Source organism: Ammodytes marinus (assembly GCF_949987685.1).
Source record: "Ammodytes marinus genome assembly, chromosome: 1".
NCBI classification, from domain to species: Eukaryota; Metazoa; Chordata; class Actinopteri; order Uranoscopiformes; family Ammodytidae; genus Ammodytes; species Ammodytes marinus.
Genome location: NC_137230.1, coordinates 14,539,354 through 14,555,060, shown reverse-complemented (window position 1 = coordinate 14,555,060; position 15,707 = coordinate 14,539,354). Strand labels below are relative to the sequence as shown.

At 39.7% G+C, this 15,707-nt stretch overlaps 2 protein-coding genes across 3 annotated transcripts; one reads left to right on the top strand and one right to left on the bottom strand.

Moving 5' to 3' along the window:
* Positions 1 to 57: 57 nt before the first annotated feature.
* slc30a4 (solute carrier family 30 member 4) lies at positions 58 to 10,840 on the top strand. The gene is made up of 8 exons (XM_080030596.1): positions 58 to 202; positions 490 to 1,028; positions 2,330 to 2,476; positions 3,352 to 3,505; positions 4,025 to 4,250; positions 7,249 to 7,354; positions 7,459 to 7,593; positions 9,537 to 10,840. The coding sequence occupies exons 2-8, from the start codon at positions 632 to 634 to the stop codon at positions 9,689 to 9,691; spliced, it is 1,320 nt and encodes a 439-aa protein (XP_079886722.1). The 5' UTR covers positions 58 to 202; positions 490 to 631; the 3' UTR covers positions 9,692 to 10,840.
* A 3,477-nt stretch (positions 10,841 to 14,317) lies between these two features.
* cUnh15orf48 (chromosome Un C15orf48 homolog) lies at positions 14,318 to 15,655 on the bottom strand. Of its 2 annotated transcripts, XM_080026942.1 has the most exons (5): positions 15,597 to 15,655; positions 15,445 to 15,501; positions 15,243 to 15,331; positions 14,994 to 15,054; positions 14,318 to 14,732 (listed from the first exon to the last, which is right to left on the bottom strand). In XM_080026942.1, the coding sequence occupies exons 2-5, from the start codon at positions 15,481 to 15,483 to the stop codon at positions 14,664 to 14,666; spliced, it is 258 nt and encodes an 85-aa protein (XP_079883068.1). In that variant the 5' UTR covers positions 15,484 to 15,501; positions 15,597 to 15,655; the 3' UTR covers positions 14,318 to 14,663. The 2 variants fall into 2 exon arrangements, with proteins under 2 accessions (XP_079883068.1, XP_079883069.1); XM_080026943.1 differs by lacking the exon at positions 15,597 to 15,655 and having other exon boundaries at positions 15,445 to 15,570.
* Between the last annotated feature and the right edge of the window lie 52 nt (positions 15,656 to 15,707).

The window sequence follows — 15,707 nt, the reverse complement described above, 5'->3', positions numbered from 1 at the left end:
GCAAAAAAAAAAAAAAACGTCATGTGACTCCTACGTCTTCACGTGACTCCTGACGGGAACCAAGCTCGCTCGCGCTACTTCCGCGTGCGGAGGGTAGCTAGTGTTATTATCGTACGACTCTGATGTTTACTCTAGTATGAACATGACGCTTTGTAATTTAACATCGACATACGTTTCTAAAAACCAAAAGGAACATCCAAAGGTAAGTCTGGCTAATATTTGTTAACAAACTGTCACACTAAGGAGGTTGTCTGTTTTGTCGCGAGCTGACATGACAACAAAGCTAACCTTTTCTAGCTACTGTTTAGCCATATATTTTCAGCTGAACTCCAAGTGTATGGGGGCGTCTCAAGGACGCATCTTCAACATGTAAAATCATCAACTTTATATGTTGACCATTGACAATGTTAAGTCTGGTTTAAAATCTGACGTGAAACGCTGCTCTCTTTGTGTTTCTTTAGTCACCTTCCTTTTGTTTCTCTCCTCCAGGTGCTATCATGGAGTAGAAAAGCTGAAAACCGCGCCCTGCAACCAAAATGTGAATGACCACCCCCAGTAGACAGTAGCCGTCAGAAAGAGAGAGAGAGAGAGCGCTGACCTGGATTAACCTCGGCCACCGTACTTTTACAATATGTCAGGTGGGAACTTTTTTAACAAGGTGCGGTCCGCCTTCAGGAGGGAGCCGAGGGACTGGGACCTGAGCGACACGCAGCCCTTTGACTTCTCCGACGAGTTGGTGGACGATGACACTCCCAAATTCAACAAGCTGAAGGTCGTGGTCTCCGGAGAGATGTCGGACTACTCCGCCGGAGCTCCGTCCAACGGGGTGGCGGTGAACACGCTGGTGGTGGCGGCGGGGGATGACGACGATGACTCCCTGCTCGAGTCCTTGGGCAGCCCGGGGATCAATATGGACCCATGTGACAACTGCACCAAGAAGAGGGAGAAGATCAAACAAAAGCGGGTGATGAAGAGGCTCGTCTTCGCTGCTTTGCTGTATTTTCTTTTCATGGCAGGGGAAATCGTAGGTAAGCATACACTGAGTGAAGCTCATACTATAATTCTGCTTGTCAGTCAGTGGCTTGTCAGGTGATCAACCTGTCATGTCAGTCACACATGCTGTGTGACATGACAGACAAACAGACAGTGACAGCATTCATGGTTCTGGCTCTGGATCAGTTATGAGATCTTAGAAACTGGGTGCTTTCTGGCAGCAGAACTAGTTCGTGTTCATGTCAGTTTAAGCAGAACCAAAGCGTAACCTCCCATGTCAGGGTCTTGCTCTTTCTTGTGCTGTTCTCTAACTTCTCCTGGAAGTTGGTTGAGGCCCAAATCGCCACTAAGCATTTAGTTTCCTCGGCAGACCACTGCAATTTTTTTTTTCTTTTCTGCTGACTTGTCTCCTTCTTCTTCCTTCTTCTTCTCATCTTCACAGCATAGACATGAGCATTGATGACAGCACATGTTTGCAAGAAAAAACAACTATGTTTTGTTTACAGCTGAGAACCAACTTTTCAGGTTCCGAAACCAATTTGTTTAAGGTCTGAACGTGCCAGCCGGTTCAAAATGAAGTTGCCGTTGTGAAAGCCCACACAGAGAGGTGAAGGACGCTCTGGTGAAGCATTGGTCGTTCACCCCTTTCACCATTCAAAAAAAGTTCTCACATACACCCAGTGGTGTGTTGAGGAGGTGGGCTTCTGCTAACTTCAAGAACCTTTAATCCTGTAGGGAAATGGAGCAGCAGGGGTTTAAATGAGTGTTACTCATTTTAACTTCAGATTTTTTATTTTGATCATTGATATCTGCAAGCCGAAATATTTCTAGACGCAGTCTGAGTGAGACGTACTATCAAAACCATCATCTGTCTCCAGGCTCTTTATCAAGATCATAGTTTCAGCAGTTTCTTATAGTCTAGATTGAAATAACTTGGAGGCCCCTGTGATTGAGTATATACGTTCAACCATTATTTCCATCTTCCCTGTGCTAAATAATCTCCTGGATTGTTGATTTGTCTTTTTAAAGCACTAAAGGGTAAATTGTTGTTATTTGACTAATCTTTGTTAAATACTTTGTCTGAATAAAAATGATTTAAAAAAACCTTAAAATGACTGTTATATTCCTGTTTTGTAGGTTTTTTTTCAGTTATTGACCAAGTGAATTATTCACATACCTTGAAATATAACCAGTACATTGCTGTTGATGTATATTTGCATGAAGCTAGTGCCACACCCATCTAAAACTGTATCTTATATTTCAAAATCTGTGCACCAATCACGTATGGATGGCAGTGACTGTAATATAAATTGTTCATATTTTCTTCTACTTTCAGGTGGTTATTTGTCAAACAGCTTAGCCATTATGACTGACGCTGTGCACATGCTGACAGACGTGGTGGGCATTTTGTTCTCTCTTCTGGCCCTCTGGCTCTCCACCAAACCACCCACCAAGAGGTTCACCTTCGGCCTGCATCGGCTCGGTCAGTCTCACATTTTGAGAAGCCTTCACACTTCTTGTTTTCAGCTCCCTCCCTCCCACTCTCGCTCTCCACTTCAAATGTCTTGTGTGAGGCAAATGGATACATGTGGTTGTGTACCTCTTGTTCAAAGTAGAAAGTGTTTGTTCAGTGGTATTCAAGCCAGACGAAATTCCAGAGATGATACTTTAGATTCAGCTACACAGCAAGTAAAGATGCAGATGATTGGAAATTCTGCCAATATGTGAGACTTTTTTTTTGTCACTTTATAGGAAAAACAAATGAACTCAAATAGAGTCATTAATAGTTAAGTATAGGACAGAGCAGTGAATTGAATCGGAGGAATGGCATCCTCCCTATAAAACGGGAAGTGCAAGGGAAACTGCTTCGCAATCCTCTTTCTACACGCCACAGTTAAGATGGATCTGTCTGTTCTATGAAAAGCTTCTGTTATAGTTAACCATGTACATTATGTAATACTTGAATGTAATTTCCCATCAGGCCAGAGGCTAAGATACTTGAAGTGTTTATCCCTCCCCTTTCAATTTTAAACCTAGTCAGAGTGGAGTCATGCTTTTTCAGTTATTGTACACTTTATCTCTGTTTCTGGGGAATAGCATGCATTTTCTCTTAATTTTATTGAGGACTACATTGAAGAGTATCTTTTACAGTGGATACCTTTCACACTAAATTATCACCAACATAGTTAAAAATAATATGGTCCACTTCTGTTAAACTTGAAACTCTCACACACGGAAGTGACTATCATTTATATCAATGGAGAAGACCCTGCATGAGCCATAAAAACAAAATATAAAACTATGTAAAAAAGGTATCAGCTTCCATCATTGATCACTGATTGTCATTCCTTGGTCCAGAGGTGGTATCGGCAGTCTTCAGTGTGATGCTCATCTACATTCTGACGGCTGCATTGCTCTATGAGGCAGTTCAGAGGACCATACACCAAGAGTTCGACATAGATGGAGATGTCATGCTCATCACTGCGGCTGTGGGAGTGGCTGTCAACCTCATGTAAGTGAATTGGCTCACATGCCTGCACAATGCTGAATGCATGCCTGTGTGCGTGTCAGCAGAAAATGTAAAAGTTTGGTCCAAAGTCCTGTCTAAATTGACTTCATAGCTTAAAATTGCTGACCCTCATTGTCTAACGTTTGACTACAGTCTGTAGGTCTTAACAAGTGATAAAACTTGACGACACTTTCAAACAGAACTAAAGCACTTTATTTTTCTAAGAATTCAAATGGAATGGACTTTTACCAACAAACGGTGATATTTTCTTTTATTGGTTGTATTTGGTCGGGTTGCTTTATCTTATGTCCTTTTATATGTTTTGTTTGTGTTTTTACCACTGCTGTAAACCAAATTTCCCTTTCGGGACAAATAAAGTACTGAACTGAACTAGGTGAATACTTGACTTGACTTGACTTGACTTTCTAAATCGGTTGAAACATGATGTGTACTGTACAAAATATATCTAATGTTAACGCCTGAAATGAATCCCTCTTTCTTTGTTTTCTTTTGTCATTTTAGAATGGGTTTCTTGTTAAACCAAGGGGGTCACCTCCACGGTCACTCTCATGGCGGCCACGGTCACTCTCACGGCCCTCCGGCTGTCTCCAGCTCACAGTCAGCTGGGTCCGCTCAGCAGCAGAGGTCGCATGGCAGCCTGGCTGTTAGAGCAGCCTTCATCCACGCTTTGGGAGACCTCGTCCAGAGTGTTGGGGTGCTCATAGCTGCCTACATTGTGCGCTTTAAGGTACCCACTACCCAGTATATATATAAAGCATTTTTTGGCCATGTGTGTTAACAATTATTAACCCGATTTACTTTTATATTTACTTTCTAGAACCATTTGTTAGGGAAACACTAAACTTTGGAGCTGATACAATTTGCCACTTTTTATCTGTCAGTAGACTAGCTAGATTTTACTTCTATTAGCTGCTGAATTTTGCATAACAGAGTTACTGTTAAAATTGATGTTGCAGATGTAAAGTGGCTACGAGGAACTTTGGTGGCTGGCGGCCCCTTTGGACGAAACCGGTATTATTTTTACGACGCCAGCTGTCGTAAAGCTGTTTTCTAGCGCGTGCTGGCCGGTGCTAGTGTCAAATGATCAGGAAGCAATATAGTGCATGTCCATGTTGTAAGTGTGAGGGCACGGAATCTTTTCGGCTCTGTGAGAGTGGTTAGTGACACTGCATCAACTAATGCCAGTCAGTGCCACACACACCTGATTGCAATGAGTTGATGCAGTGTCACTAACCACTCTCACGGAGCTGAAAGATTCCGTGCTCTAACAGAAAGCGAATGAACGAGAGACGGCAGTATGGATCACAATGAGGTAATGTGTTTATGTTGTTGTAAATAATGACTATTTCAGATGAATAATGGTCATCTGATGATGATGATGATGAAGCAAAGTAAACTTTGTTTTAGTACCGTTCATTCACTTAGGAGTAAACACAGCAGGACTAGTTCACCCCCGTTAAATTGTTTAGGCGTTCTCGCCTATCTACCAATTCAATGAAGAACAACTAAAAGCTAAAAGGGAGAGCCTTTTAGCTTTTAGTTGCTCTTCATTGAATTTTCTTTTTTTCTTTGATGGTTCTGCCCAGTTATCAGCCATTGTAGTGGCCATTTGTCCTCAATAAAACAATAACTTGAAAATAAAGAAATCAAACAAAACAACGTAATCAAAATAGCCACTGAGGCACTAGGGGGACGAATCTTACGCAGGGTAGGGAAAAGAGTCCACTGTCCAGTCGGGAATTTGCGTTTTGAAGGTTTATTTTCCGATCTTTACAAGCAAACAAAGCACATGTACAACAGCGTGGAACTGGCCGCTTCATCTCCTTTGTCTCTCTCGTACAGCTGGTAAAAAACCATGACCCTACCCAGTGCCTGTCTTACCCATGCCCGCCTACCTCTATACAGGTCCTTCTCATATAATTAGCATATTGTGATAAAGTTGATTATTTTCCATAATGTAATGATAATAGTTGAACTTTCATATATTTTAGATTCATTGCACACCAACTGAAATATTTCAGGTCTTTTTTTGTTTTAATACTGATGATTTTGGCATACAGCTCATGAAAACCCCAAATTCCTATCTCAAAAAATTAGCATATTTCATCCGACCAATAAAAGAAAAGTGTTTTTAATACAAAAAAGTCAACCTTCAAATAATTATGTTCAGTTATGCACTCAATACTTGGTCGGGAATCCTTTCGCAGAAATGACTGCTTCAATGCAGCGTGGCATGGAGGCAATCAGCCTGTGGCACTGCTGAGGTGTTATGGAGGCCCAGGATGCTTCGATAGCGGCCTTAAGCTCATCCACAGTGTTGGGTCTGGTGTCTCTCAACTTCCTCTTCACAATATCCCACAGATTCTCTATGGGGTTCAGGTCAGGAGAGTTGGCAGGCCAATTGAGCACAGTAATACCATGGTCAGTAAACCATTTACCAGTGGTTTTGGCACTGTGAGCAGGTGCCAGGTCTTGTTGAAAAATTAAATCTTCATCTCCATAAAGCTTTTCAGCAGATGGAAGCATGAAGTGCTCCAAAATCTCCTGATCGCTAGCTGCATTGACCCTGCCTTTGATAAAACACAGTGGACCAACACCAGCAGCTGACATGGCACCCCAGACCATCACTGACTGGGTACTTGACACTGGACTTCAGGCATTTTGGCATTTCCTTCTCCCCAGTCTTCCTCCAGACTCTGGCACCTTGATTTCCGAATGACATGCAAAATTTGCTTTCATCCGCTTCTCTGTAGCCCAGGTCAGGCGCTTCTGCCGCAGTTTCTGGTTCAAAAGTTCCTGAAATATTTCAGTTGGTGTGCAATGAATCTAAAATATATGAAAGTTCAATTATTATCATTACATTATGGAAAATAATCAACTTTATCACAATATGCTAATTATATGAGAAGGACCTGTATATAGACACCTGGTGCGCCACAGCTGGCCAATAATTGCTAAACAAAAGCATAAATAAACTCAAATTAACTTTAACTAATAATGCAAACGAGAAATTAAACATTAAATAATCAAATTAGTTTATATCAGGCCAACAAACTACACAAATGTTTTATAATTAAATTGTACAACTGAATAGCTCCAACAGCCATTATGACAACAAATAACTGTCTCAAACAAGGCTCCCCTTCCCTTACCTGGGGGGATAGGCTACTCAAATCGCGTTGCTGCGCTACACTGAAATCTCCAACCAATATGAATATGTGACCATAGGGCCTGCATGCGCAAGCCGAAAATCGGACTGGGTGTGCGACCAGACCATAGGCATTAATTAGAACTATATTAAAACTGCTTTCTTTGCACTGATGGTCTCGTTTGCTGTTAAAGGTAATTTATGACTATCAGAGGAAAAATGAGACTGTTTCAAGTCTCTTTAAGCTGTAAATCACAAATGCAAGCATTGCTGAGACAGACGTTACTAAAAATGCTAGCAAACACGTCTGAACTTTGAACACAATACCCTGATAAAGAAGTGGCTTTGTTGATGCAGTAATTCATGTTACAGTGATTCATTTCTTTGTAACGGTTGTCTCTGTTTTGTGGCCCCTGGATTTTAAATTAAACTCTTGAATTGAGCTAATTTGAGATTGACTGCATGAATGGCTGAGCATATAAATAGGCACTTGACAAATGCAACCATTATAGTAACTAGTTATTTTACGTTAAACACCTTTGAAGTTGACCTGATGTAAACCCTTTTGACTTCACAGCCGGAGTTTAAGTTGGCCGACCCCATCTGCACCTACATCTTCTCCATTCTCGTTCTCTTCACCACATTCCGCATCCTACGAGACACATTAGTCATCGTGTTGGAGGGTAAGTCTTTTGGTCTGGGTCCCAGAGTGCTGTCAGATCATTTCATTGGCTGTTTAGACTGGTGTAAGTGTATGATGCTGTTTCTTTTCATCGTGCTGTGTCAGGTGTTCCCAGGCACCTTGACACTGTGCGAATCAGAGACGACCTTCTGAAGCTGGAGGATGTCCAGTCAGTGGATGAGCTGAACGTGTGGGCGCTGACAGGCGACAAGACTGCAGCGCTAGTGCATCTCCAGCTTGGTGAGTAGCTTCATAACATCAGCACACCCAATAAGGGAGCGGAAGGTGACTGAATGAAGAAGACATAAATATAGTATGTATAAATATTAGAGGTGGGCATAGATTAATTTTTTTAATCTAGATTAATCTAGATTAATTTTGGAATTAATCTAGATTAATCTAGATTAAAATGGCTCATTTGAATTCAATCATAATATGTGTGTGCTCCCTAAATAATGACTCAAAGTAAGTCTTTGAGAACGTGTTTCTCAAGCCAGGTGGCGCATCAGACCAGGGGCTCATCTCCTGTGCAGGTGCACACCTAATGCATCAAGTTAACTTGCGTGCAGAAAGAGGATGTCACGGAACTCATGTCCGTTAGCTTTTCAATATAAGACTGTCAAAATAAAAGTCCCGAAAAACAATCGTTATTTTGGGGATTAACTTCTCCGCGTGAGAAATTTGAGTTGTAGGCTAGCGTGTGAGAGTGTGAGCTGGTTGATATGAGTGTGTCTCACGGCCAAAAGGGTGAGACTTGGCAGCTCTGTCAGTTGTCAAACAAAGCGGACGGACGTGGTCTCTATAGCAACGAGATCAGCTGAGCTATCACTGATAAAAAAAAAATATTGTTTCCATAATGATTTCCATAGCCTTAAGCCATAGGCTAGCCTACATGTTGTGTAATTCAGTGATTTTCAACCTTTAATGAGTCGAGGCTATGCATTGGCTTTGGCGATTTCCCTTGCCTCTTTTTTTTCTCTCCACACAAAGCTCTCCCATTGCACACACGCATGCCCCGGCCGCTTCCGAGAGCACAGACTGTTAGAACTCCTACAGTAAACCAATTCCGCATTGCACAAGGTGCAAACAACCTTGGTCTTGTCGAGGTTTCCATTGGGAAGCTTCTTAAAAATACATTTTCCCTGAAGCAAACCCGGCGGCTTCCTAGCTGCATCCATGTCAGCACGTTACGTTTGATGTGGTAGGCTACACAGGTGCGAAGTCGGACTCGTTCTGACTCGTGCACTACAGTGCAATTCGGCCAGGTATATAGCCTATCCGCGCTAAAATAAGAGGAACAAGAGATTAACGGCGATATTTTTTTTATCGCCGATAAGAGTCTGGCGTTAACGCAGCACGTTAACGCCGTTATCGGCCCACCACTAATAAATATAGTGTGTAAATATTGTCAACCTTGGAATCGATTATTCAAACAAATTAGTAATAGTTGACAATATATAGTTACATGTACCTTCTTAGTTTAATGAATGAACGAAGACATTTTATTTCAGACATATATAAAAAAAAAATAATAATTGCAATGCCTGAAAAGTAGTAGGAAGAAGTATAAACTTATTTAATCCTACCTCTTCTCAACTGCTCAAATAATTTGTGTTATCTCAACAGCAGTCCTAAACGAAAAGATCAGTGCCCTCTAATAAGACGGATAAAAGCAGCAAATCCACGAGTCAACATTTATATTTGCCTGAAAATTACTGAAACAATGAATCAATCATCAAAATCGTTGCTGATTATATTTTTGTTGTTCAACTAATTGATGAATTCATTCCATTTTAATTGTGTATTAACTGAACATTTATTGCAGAAATTTCCAAAATTCATGTTCAGCAGGCTCTAGAGGGAGCTGTTTTGTGATTCTACACATTCAACTTGTAAAACAAGTCAGAGCAGCAGCAGCCGGTCAGACCTGTAAACATTAGTCTACAGGTCTGACCTGCTAATCTGATGATGTGGTTTCTCTTTCTGATTGGTGCTGCAGATTTGGCTCATAGGTTGCAGAGCATGTATATTGTATTGTGACTAAAATTAAACTTCTTCTATGCATACTAAAAACCTGCACACTATGCACCAAAATCTCTGAAATAAAACATCTGCTGTGAGAAAGGGTGTTTTGTGAGAATTTGTTTGATTTATATATTCAAGTGCATTTTTTTCGTTCGCAGCGCCCTCTAGTGCTTCCAACTGGGAGGATGTCCAGGCAAAGGCCCGCCACCTGCTGCTTCACACCTACGGCCTCACCAGGTGCACAGTGCAGGTCCAGACACACAGGCAGAGGCTGGTGCACAGCTGTGCCCACTGCCAGCAGTCCAGTGCCTAAACACAGACTCACGCTTATGTTGACTTCCATGGTGCATTTCAAGGAGCCTGATGGCAAAAGTACCCGATGTAGACGGCCTGGTTGTCTTCACAGAACAACCGTAGCAGGAGCCACAGTGCAGGTCATAAGTGGAATAAGACTGGTGCCAAAGGACAGTGAGTGGAACCACAGGAGGCGTACATTTGTATTTAAAGGATCACTACAGCGTCAAGTGACCCTATTCTCTATATTACGCTTGCAAAGTTTCAGAGTGCAGTTTGAAATGCCAGTTGAGAACAATGAAAAAAAAAAAAAAAGTTCTTCATTCACCATTAAAGCCTATTCCAACAGGTTAGTTTTTTTAAATATTTTACTGTTTGATTTTTGAGAACTGATGAGATGTAAACTTCTTTTATTACTTTACTACGTGTGAATACTGAGATTTTGTTATTTTCCTGAAGCATGTGGGTAAATGAAAAGGTACCTCATCTCATTTGATAATAATTGATAAGATGCATATAACTTGTACTTGTACTCCCTACAAATGACACAAGTGAGGCAATACACCTTTATTATTGTGTCCCTTTAGTAGACATCTCATCTCATCAAATGCACTTGATCATTGATATACTTTAGCCGGAGTCGGTTTAGGCAGAAACAAAAAGCTTTTTTAATTTGTATATATTTTGCAGTACTGACGACACTTAAAATACCAACACTTTTGACACTGGCTTTTTTTTTAGCACTTTTTATATTTTTAGTTGATTGTGGCCAGCAGGTAACCGACAAAGTGTTACTGACTTTGAATAGGGGTTGATGCTGCCACAGTTGGACCGACTTCAGTGTTCTTTCAGCCCTACACTCTATACTCTGCTTGTTTCATATCATTTACTGACAGTGTATTAATGCAGACAGGTTTGGGAAATCTTAGAATGTTTTACCTTTGCAGTGTTGAGAGGCTGTGAGAGGGTTCATGGTAAACCTTCATGCACATCTCTGGTATTAATCATTAAGGCCGATCAGGAACTGAATCACTGTATTGTGTTAATAAAGTATTTAATCTTTTTTGTCTCCAAGTTCTACACTTCTGTTGACAAGTTCAAGTTAGGACATTGAAACATTCTTTTTTTGCACAAATGATTTACCCAATTTCTCACAATAAACATTGAAAGCCTCACTCAAATGTGGACAGTTATTTTCACTGTTCATTATCACTGTTGCTGCAGATGTTGTATTTTCATTTTAAATTTCAACTTAAGAAAATAAACTAATTTGAAAGTGTAAAAAGGCTAATAAAACCTAATTTGAGATCATTTGTGAGATGTCTCATGATGACTTAATGCAATGGTGTGCTCGATATGTTGCTGCAACTTTTCAACACTAGGTGGTGGTGTTCTACATAAGCTAAGAAATAATTTTCATGACGATCATCTTGGTAAGATAACATTAATATATAGTTTGCATTACATGTTGCCTATTGCTATTTTCTAAGTGAAGGGTTGAGCAGTATCACATAGCACACATTAATAGCCAAAACCCTTGTTTTGAAACTGTTATTTTATTAACATTTATGTTCTATACAATATGAACATTGAAGAACAAGTACAGAAATATTTGGCTGAATGTTTTTGAATTGGTTCTAACTTGTCAAGGCTCAGGATTAGTATGGACAAAAATACTGAAGGTTTATTGTAATTATATGATGGATCATACTGTATGTATTCACATTTTTAAACATCAAATGCTTAAGGCTTTTAACACAACGCTAATGTAAATGGCATATCAAGGGTTTATTATAACATGGTAAAGTCAATTCAATTAAGTTTCACTACACTGAAGCAGCTACCCTACAGAACAATTTAACAAGCTAAGCTTAAGCAACATTGCAAAAGCATTGTTTGTTTTGTTTTTTACACATTGAACCAATTTCATTCCAAGTCAATATCTCAGTGATCAATAAACATGTCAGTCCAAAAGGGTTCATTAAGTCGAACTTGATAGATTAACATATGTTCATGTAAATAATATAGATAACACTTGTCATGTTACATGCCAGTCAAACAGATTGTCAGACAGGAATTGTTCTATTTATATATTTGGCAGTTTGAAATATGTTTATTAGGACCCCACTCCTAGTGGGGTCACCTACTGATGCTTAGCAGTTTTATTTCAGGCCGTGCTACTTGATCAATTAAAGAGCTAAGCTACTGAAAAGCTATTTTATTCAGAAGACAGGGATGATACAGCCACTCCACTGAGGAATGTATAGTGTTGTTAAACTGGAAACACCGCTACTGGCCAACTGTGTTTACTATTGATAACATGAGTAAACTAGGAGTGCCTCAGTTTCCAGGTAACAGGTGCTTTAAATATAAAACCACTGAGCCAACGGCAACGCCTCTGCTTTCATTACCGCAGGGCCAGTAAACGACAGCATCCACCTGACTGCCCTGCCTTACCATAAACTGTAGCAATGAACACTGTTGGTCACATGTATCCAAACCAGTAGACCAGTGCCTTAAATAAACAAAAGGAATATATTTGAAACTGATTCTACAAGTCACACCATCACTGACAGCACATGGGGAATTCCATCTCTCCATTCACATGCACTGGGTAAGCAATACCTGCTTTTTTGGTTTGTTGTTTGCAATGTCACATGGTCTGTGGTGTCATAAAGTGCACGTACACAAATTCCAACAGCTCACACTATATCCTTCCTCTTGTGTGTCATTGTTTCCCTAAATAACCATTCAGTTGCACATAGCTTGATAATTGAAAAATAAGCTCTGAGACACCTCTCTGCTCATACATAATATTTGACTACAACATGATACAAATAAAATGTATGGTTTTGATACAAGATAGGCATTAAAAGCATTGACTCTGATTAGGAAACACAAATGGAGCAATGAATGATCACACAGCCATAAACTAAGCTGATGAGAGCATTTGCCGATTGCTCAGATGGCATCAATTACTTTGCAGCTGGCCCAGCTGAACACACCTCATCACTTTTGTGTCCAAAAACAACATGCAGACATATCCTGACAGCATTTCTTTGACAAAATGTGAAGATGAATGAAAAGGCAATGTTTTAGAAGTTTATTATCGACTATGTAAACAGCCATTGACAGAACAACCTCACCATACTGTGAAACAACAATAGAAATGAACCTTTTAGGCTTTGTTGTGTTTTACTCTTGATGATTGAAAATGTGTTGTTATTTTGTATTTCCTATCATCAAATACATTCCATATTTAAAGGTATAGGTCATTTTAGTGGCTGTTCTTGAGCTCATGAACTGGCTAAATGACGAGGAGCCATCATTGTTAGTAGTTGCACTTGTTCTGTTTCTGCTTTAAGTCAAACTGTCTGATGAGAAAAAAGTCTATTTAATGGCATGTTTACTAGACATAAACACAACTTGGAAGAATAGGTGGGCGTTAATCAAAACCAAACTAACAATGCATTAGTCACTTTCTCAACACATTCTGATGTCCCCATCCTCTCTGTGGAACTCAGCCATGAGCACATGTGTTTTTAAGAAAGATGATTTTTAAGGATTTGTTCAACGATCCGGGAATTAGACTTCTTGGCTTTCTTGCTGAGAGTTAAACAAGAATATTGATACCCCTGTTATGTTATAACACTAATAGCCATGAAATGATAAATAGAGCCATCAGGCAAAAGCATAGCATCAAGACAAGAAATGGGGAAACTTCCCAGCTCTGTTTGGAGGTCACACAAATCAGACCACCTGCAACTCTAAATCTCACTATTTAACATTTTATATCATTTGTTGAATCCTCACATAAACCAAAGTATAATAATCCACAGGTTTATGGGTTTTTCTGCAGATAGTCACTTTCTCAACTTTTATTTTGACCAGGTGCAATGACTTCCTTTAACAATTCAGTTTTTGAACACATTAAACAAACAAGATACAACTTTAGCTATAGTTAATATTAGTGAGCTTTAAAAGGTGCTGGCAGGTGGATTGTGTTACCTTTAGCTGTCTGAGCTTATTACCTTACAGACAGAAAGTGCATTCCCTAAAATTATGAACAATACCTTTCAACGTGTGTCACTTATATAGTTTCACTTAAAAAAAATGCTCATGAATTTCCTGGGCACTGTGTAATCTTACTCAAACGGGAGTAAAATGTGCATTTGTCGAGGACTATTTTCACATTTGGTATTGTAGGATCATATCACATAGCAGAATCATGTGGGACATTAAAATAGTTTTGGAGCTATGATGGGGCATTTTTTACATCTCACTACAGGAAAACATGGCTGAATTCCATGTAGCTTCATTGTTTACAGGATCCTGGTGGTATGAATGTCTACTCAATTTCACACTTGAATAAAATGGACCCATTGCTATTGTTATCAGGAACACCAGTGCTTTCCTACTTCATTAAGTCAAAATATCTGCTGTGAAGAAGGCCAATGAAAATCTATGTCCTTTCATTGTGTTTTGTGATTAAAAGAGGGAATGCAACACTTCCCTTAGAACAAATAAACCTACATAAACACATTAAAACCTTCCTGATCATTTGAGTACAAAAGCAACACGCTGATGAAGAAAGTTGAATATGATCACACATTTATTTACATTTACATACCTATACATTGAGTCTTTAACATTTTGACATTATTGTACATTCACATCTACTGTAAGAGCATCAGTGCTTACATGACGACCAATGAAAATAGAGCTCTCTGCTAGCTGTAATCTCAGAAATGCAGAGTAACATTAATGGAGACTTGTACCATAGGTTTCTACTGTTGTGGGTGGATGTCCTTGGGCGGGGCCACTACAGAGCAGGGTGAAACCCCACCAGTGGAGCAGAAGCATTTCCGCACACTGAGCGTAAGAGCATCCCAGTCTGTGCAGAAAGGATTCTGTTAGACTGATGGGGGCGCAGAAACGTAGTCAGACTGTGGATGCTTCCTGGAGGCTGCCCCGCCCCCTTTTTGTTTTGTTTACTTGGTGAGGCTTTTCACCAACTGCAGCTCCTCCACTGGTCTCCATTTCTGATTGATGGTGATGAGCTGCAGTGAATTGAAGAAAAGAAAGGGCTTCACGTAATCTAACTGCAAGCGATACAACTAACAAGTAACATGAGAAGCTGCACAGTGCCATGTACCGACCAAAACATAGATAACTTATTACTTAGATACCAATTCTTCCTCAGTGACTCAGCAAGCTGCACCTGCACCCTGCAGGATGCTGCTTATATTTAAGTGCCAATAAGGAAACGAACAGGCTTAATAACAAGCTTCCAACAATGTAAAAGGTTTGTCAGATATTACCTTTTGGGGTTTAGATGGGTCCACTCTCTCCCATGGTTCTGGGTTTTTGGTCTTGTTCAAACTAATCACAAGAAATTCAAATGTGACATCATTTAACTTTTTTTTTTAACATGCCAGAGGATTAAATTAACATATGAAAACAGAAGGGGAGATGCAATTTGAAGTACATAATATATTAAAATAAACACAAATGGAATATAATTTATCAAAATGATAAAAAAAAAGAAAGCTAAATGCATTAACACTCACATAACATCAGTTTTATTGAATAGAAAGTAGATCCCAGCTGAGGTGGCAAATGTTGCAGCAAAAGCCATGAACCCTATCAGAGGGATCAGCTGGAATAAAAACGAAACTTTTTATATTAAAAAAAAAAAATCATATTAAAAAAAGAAATTAATATCCACATTACAAAATAACATTGAACATAGTACAAATGTAAATGGCTCACCTCCTTCTTCTTTCTCAACATTTGAAAAAATCCAACCATTTTCAAATTCCTCAATGCCTAAAGAAATCAATATACAAATATTTCCACAATAAGGCTAAGAGTCCATCCAGTGAATTCTATTCAACAAGTGTGCAGAGTCTGGCAGGTCTCACCTGTTGTCGTCGCAAAGTCCTTGAAGTCTCTCAGTGCAGCATCCTGTGATGCCAGCTGATGTAGGCTGGATGAGAGGTTGTACGAGGTGAAAGGCACGTAGACAGACAGCA

Bases quoted from the DNA above. Each gene is read 5' to 3' on its own strand.
- cUnh15orf48 (XM_080026942.1), bottom strand. From the start codon at position 15,483: ATGGTTGGATTTTTTCAAATGTTGAGAAAGAAGAAGGAG. The intron at 15,332-15,444 runs GTGAGCCATTTA...TTTTTATTCCAG, and splicing joins TGTTGAGAAAGAAGAAGGAG to CTGATCCCTCTGATAGGGTT. The intron at 15,055-15,242 runs GTGAGTGTTAAT...TCTTGTGATTAG, and splicing joins TTCAATAAAACTGATGTTAT to TTTGAACAAGACCAAAAACC.
- slc30a4 (XM_080030596.1), top strand. From the start codon at position 632: ATGTCAGGTGGGAACTTTTTTAACAAGGTGCGGTCCGCCTTCAGGAGG. The intron at 1,029-2,329 runs GTAAGCATACAC...TTCTACTTTCAG, and splicing joins CATGGCAGGGGAAATCGTAG to GTGGTTATTTGTCAAACAGC. The intron at 4,251-7,248 runs GTACCCACTACC...TTGACTTCACAG, and splicing joins CCTACATTGTGCGCTTTAAG to CCGGAGTTTAAGTTGGCCGA.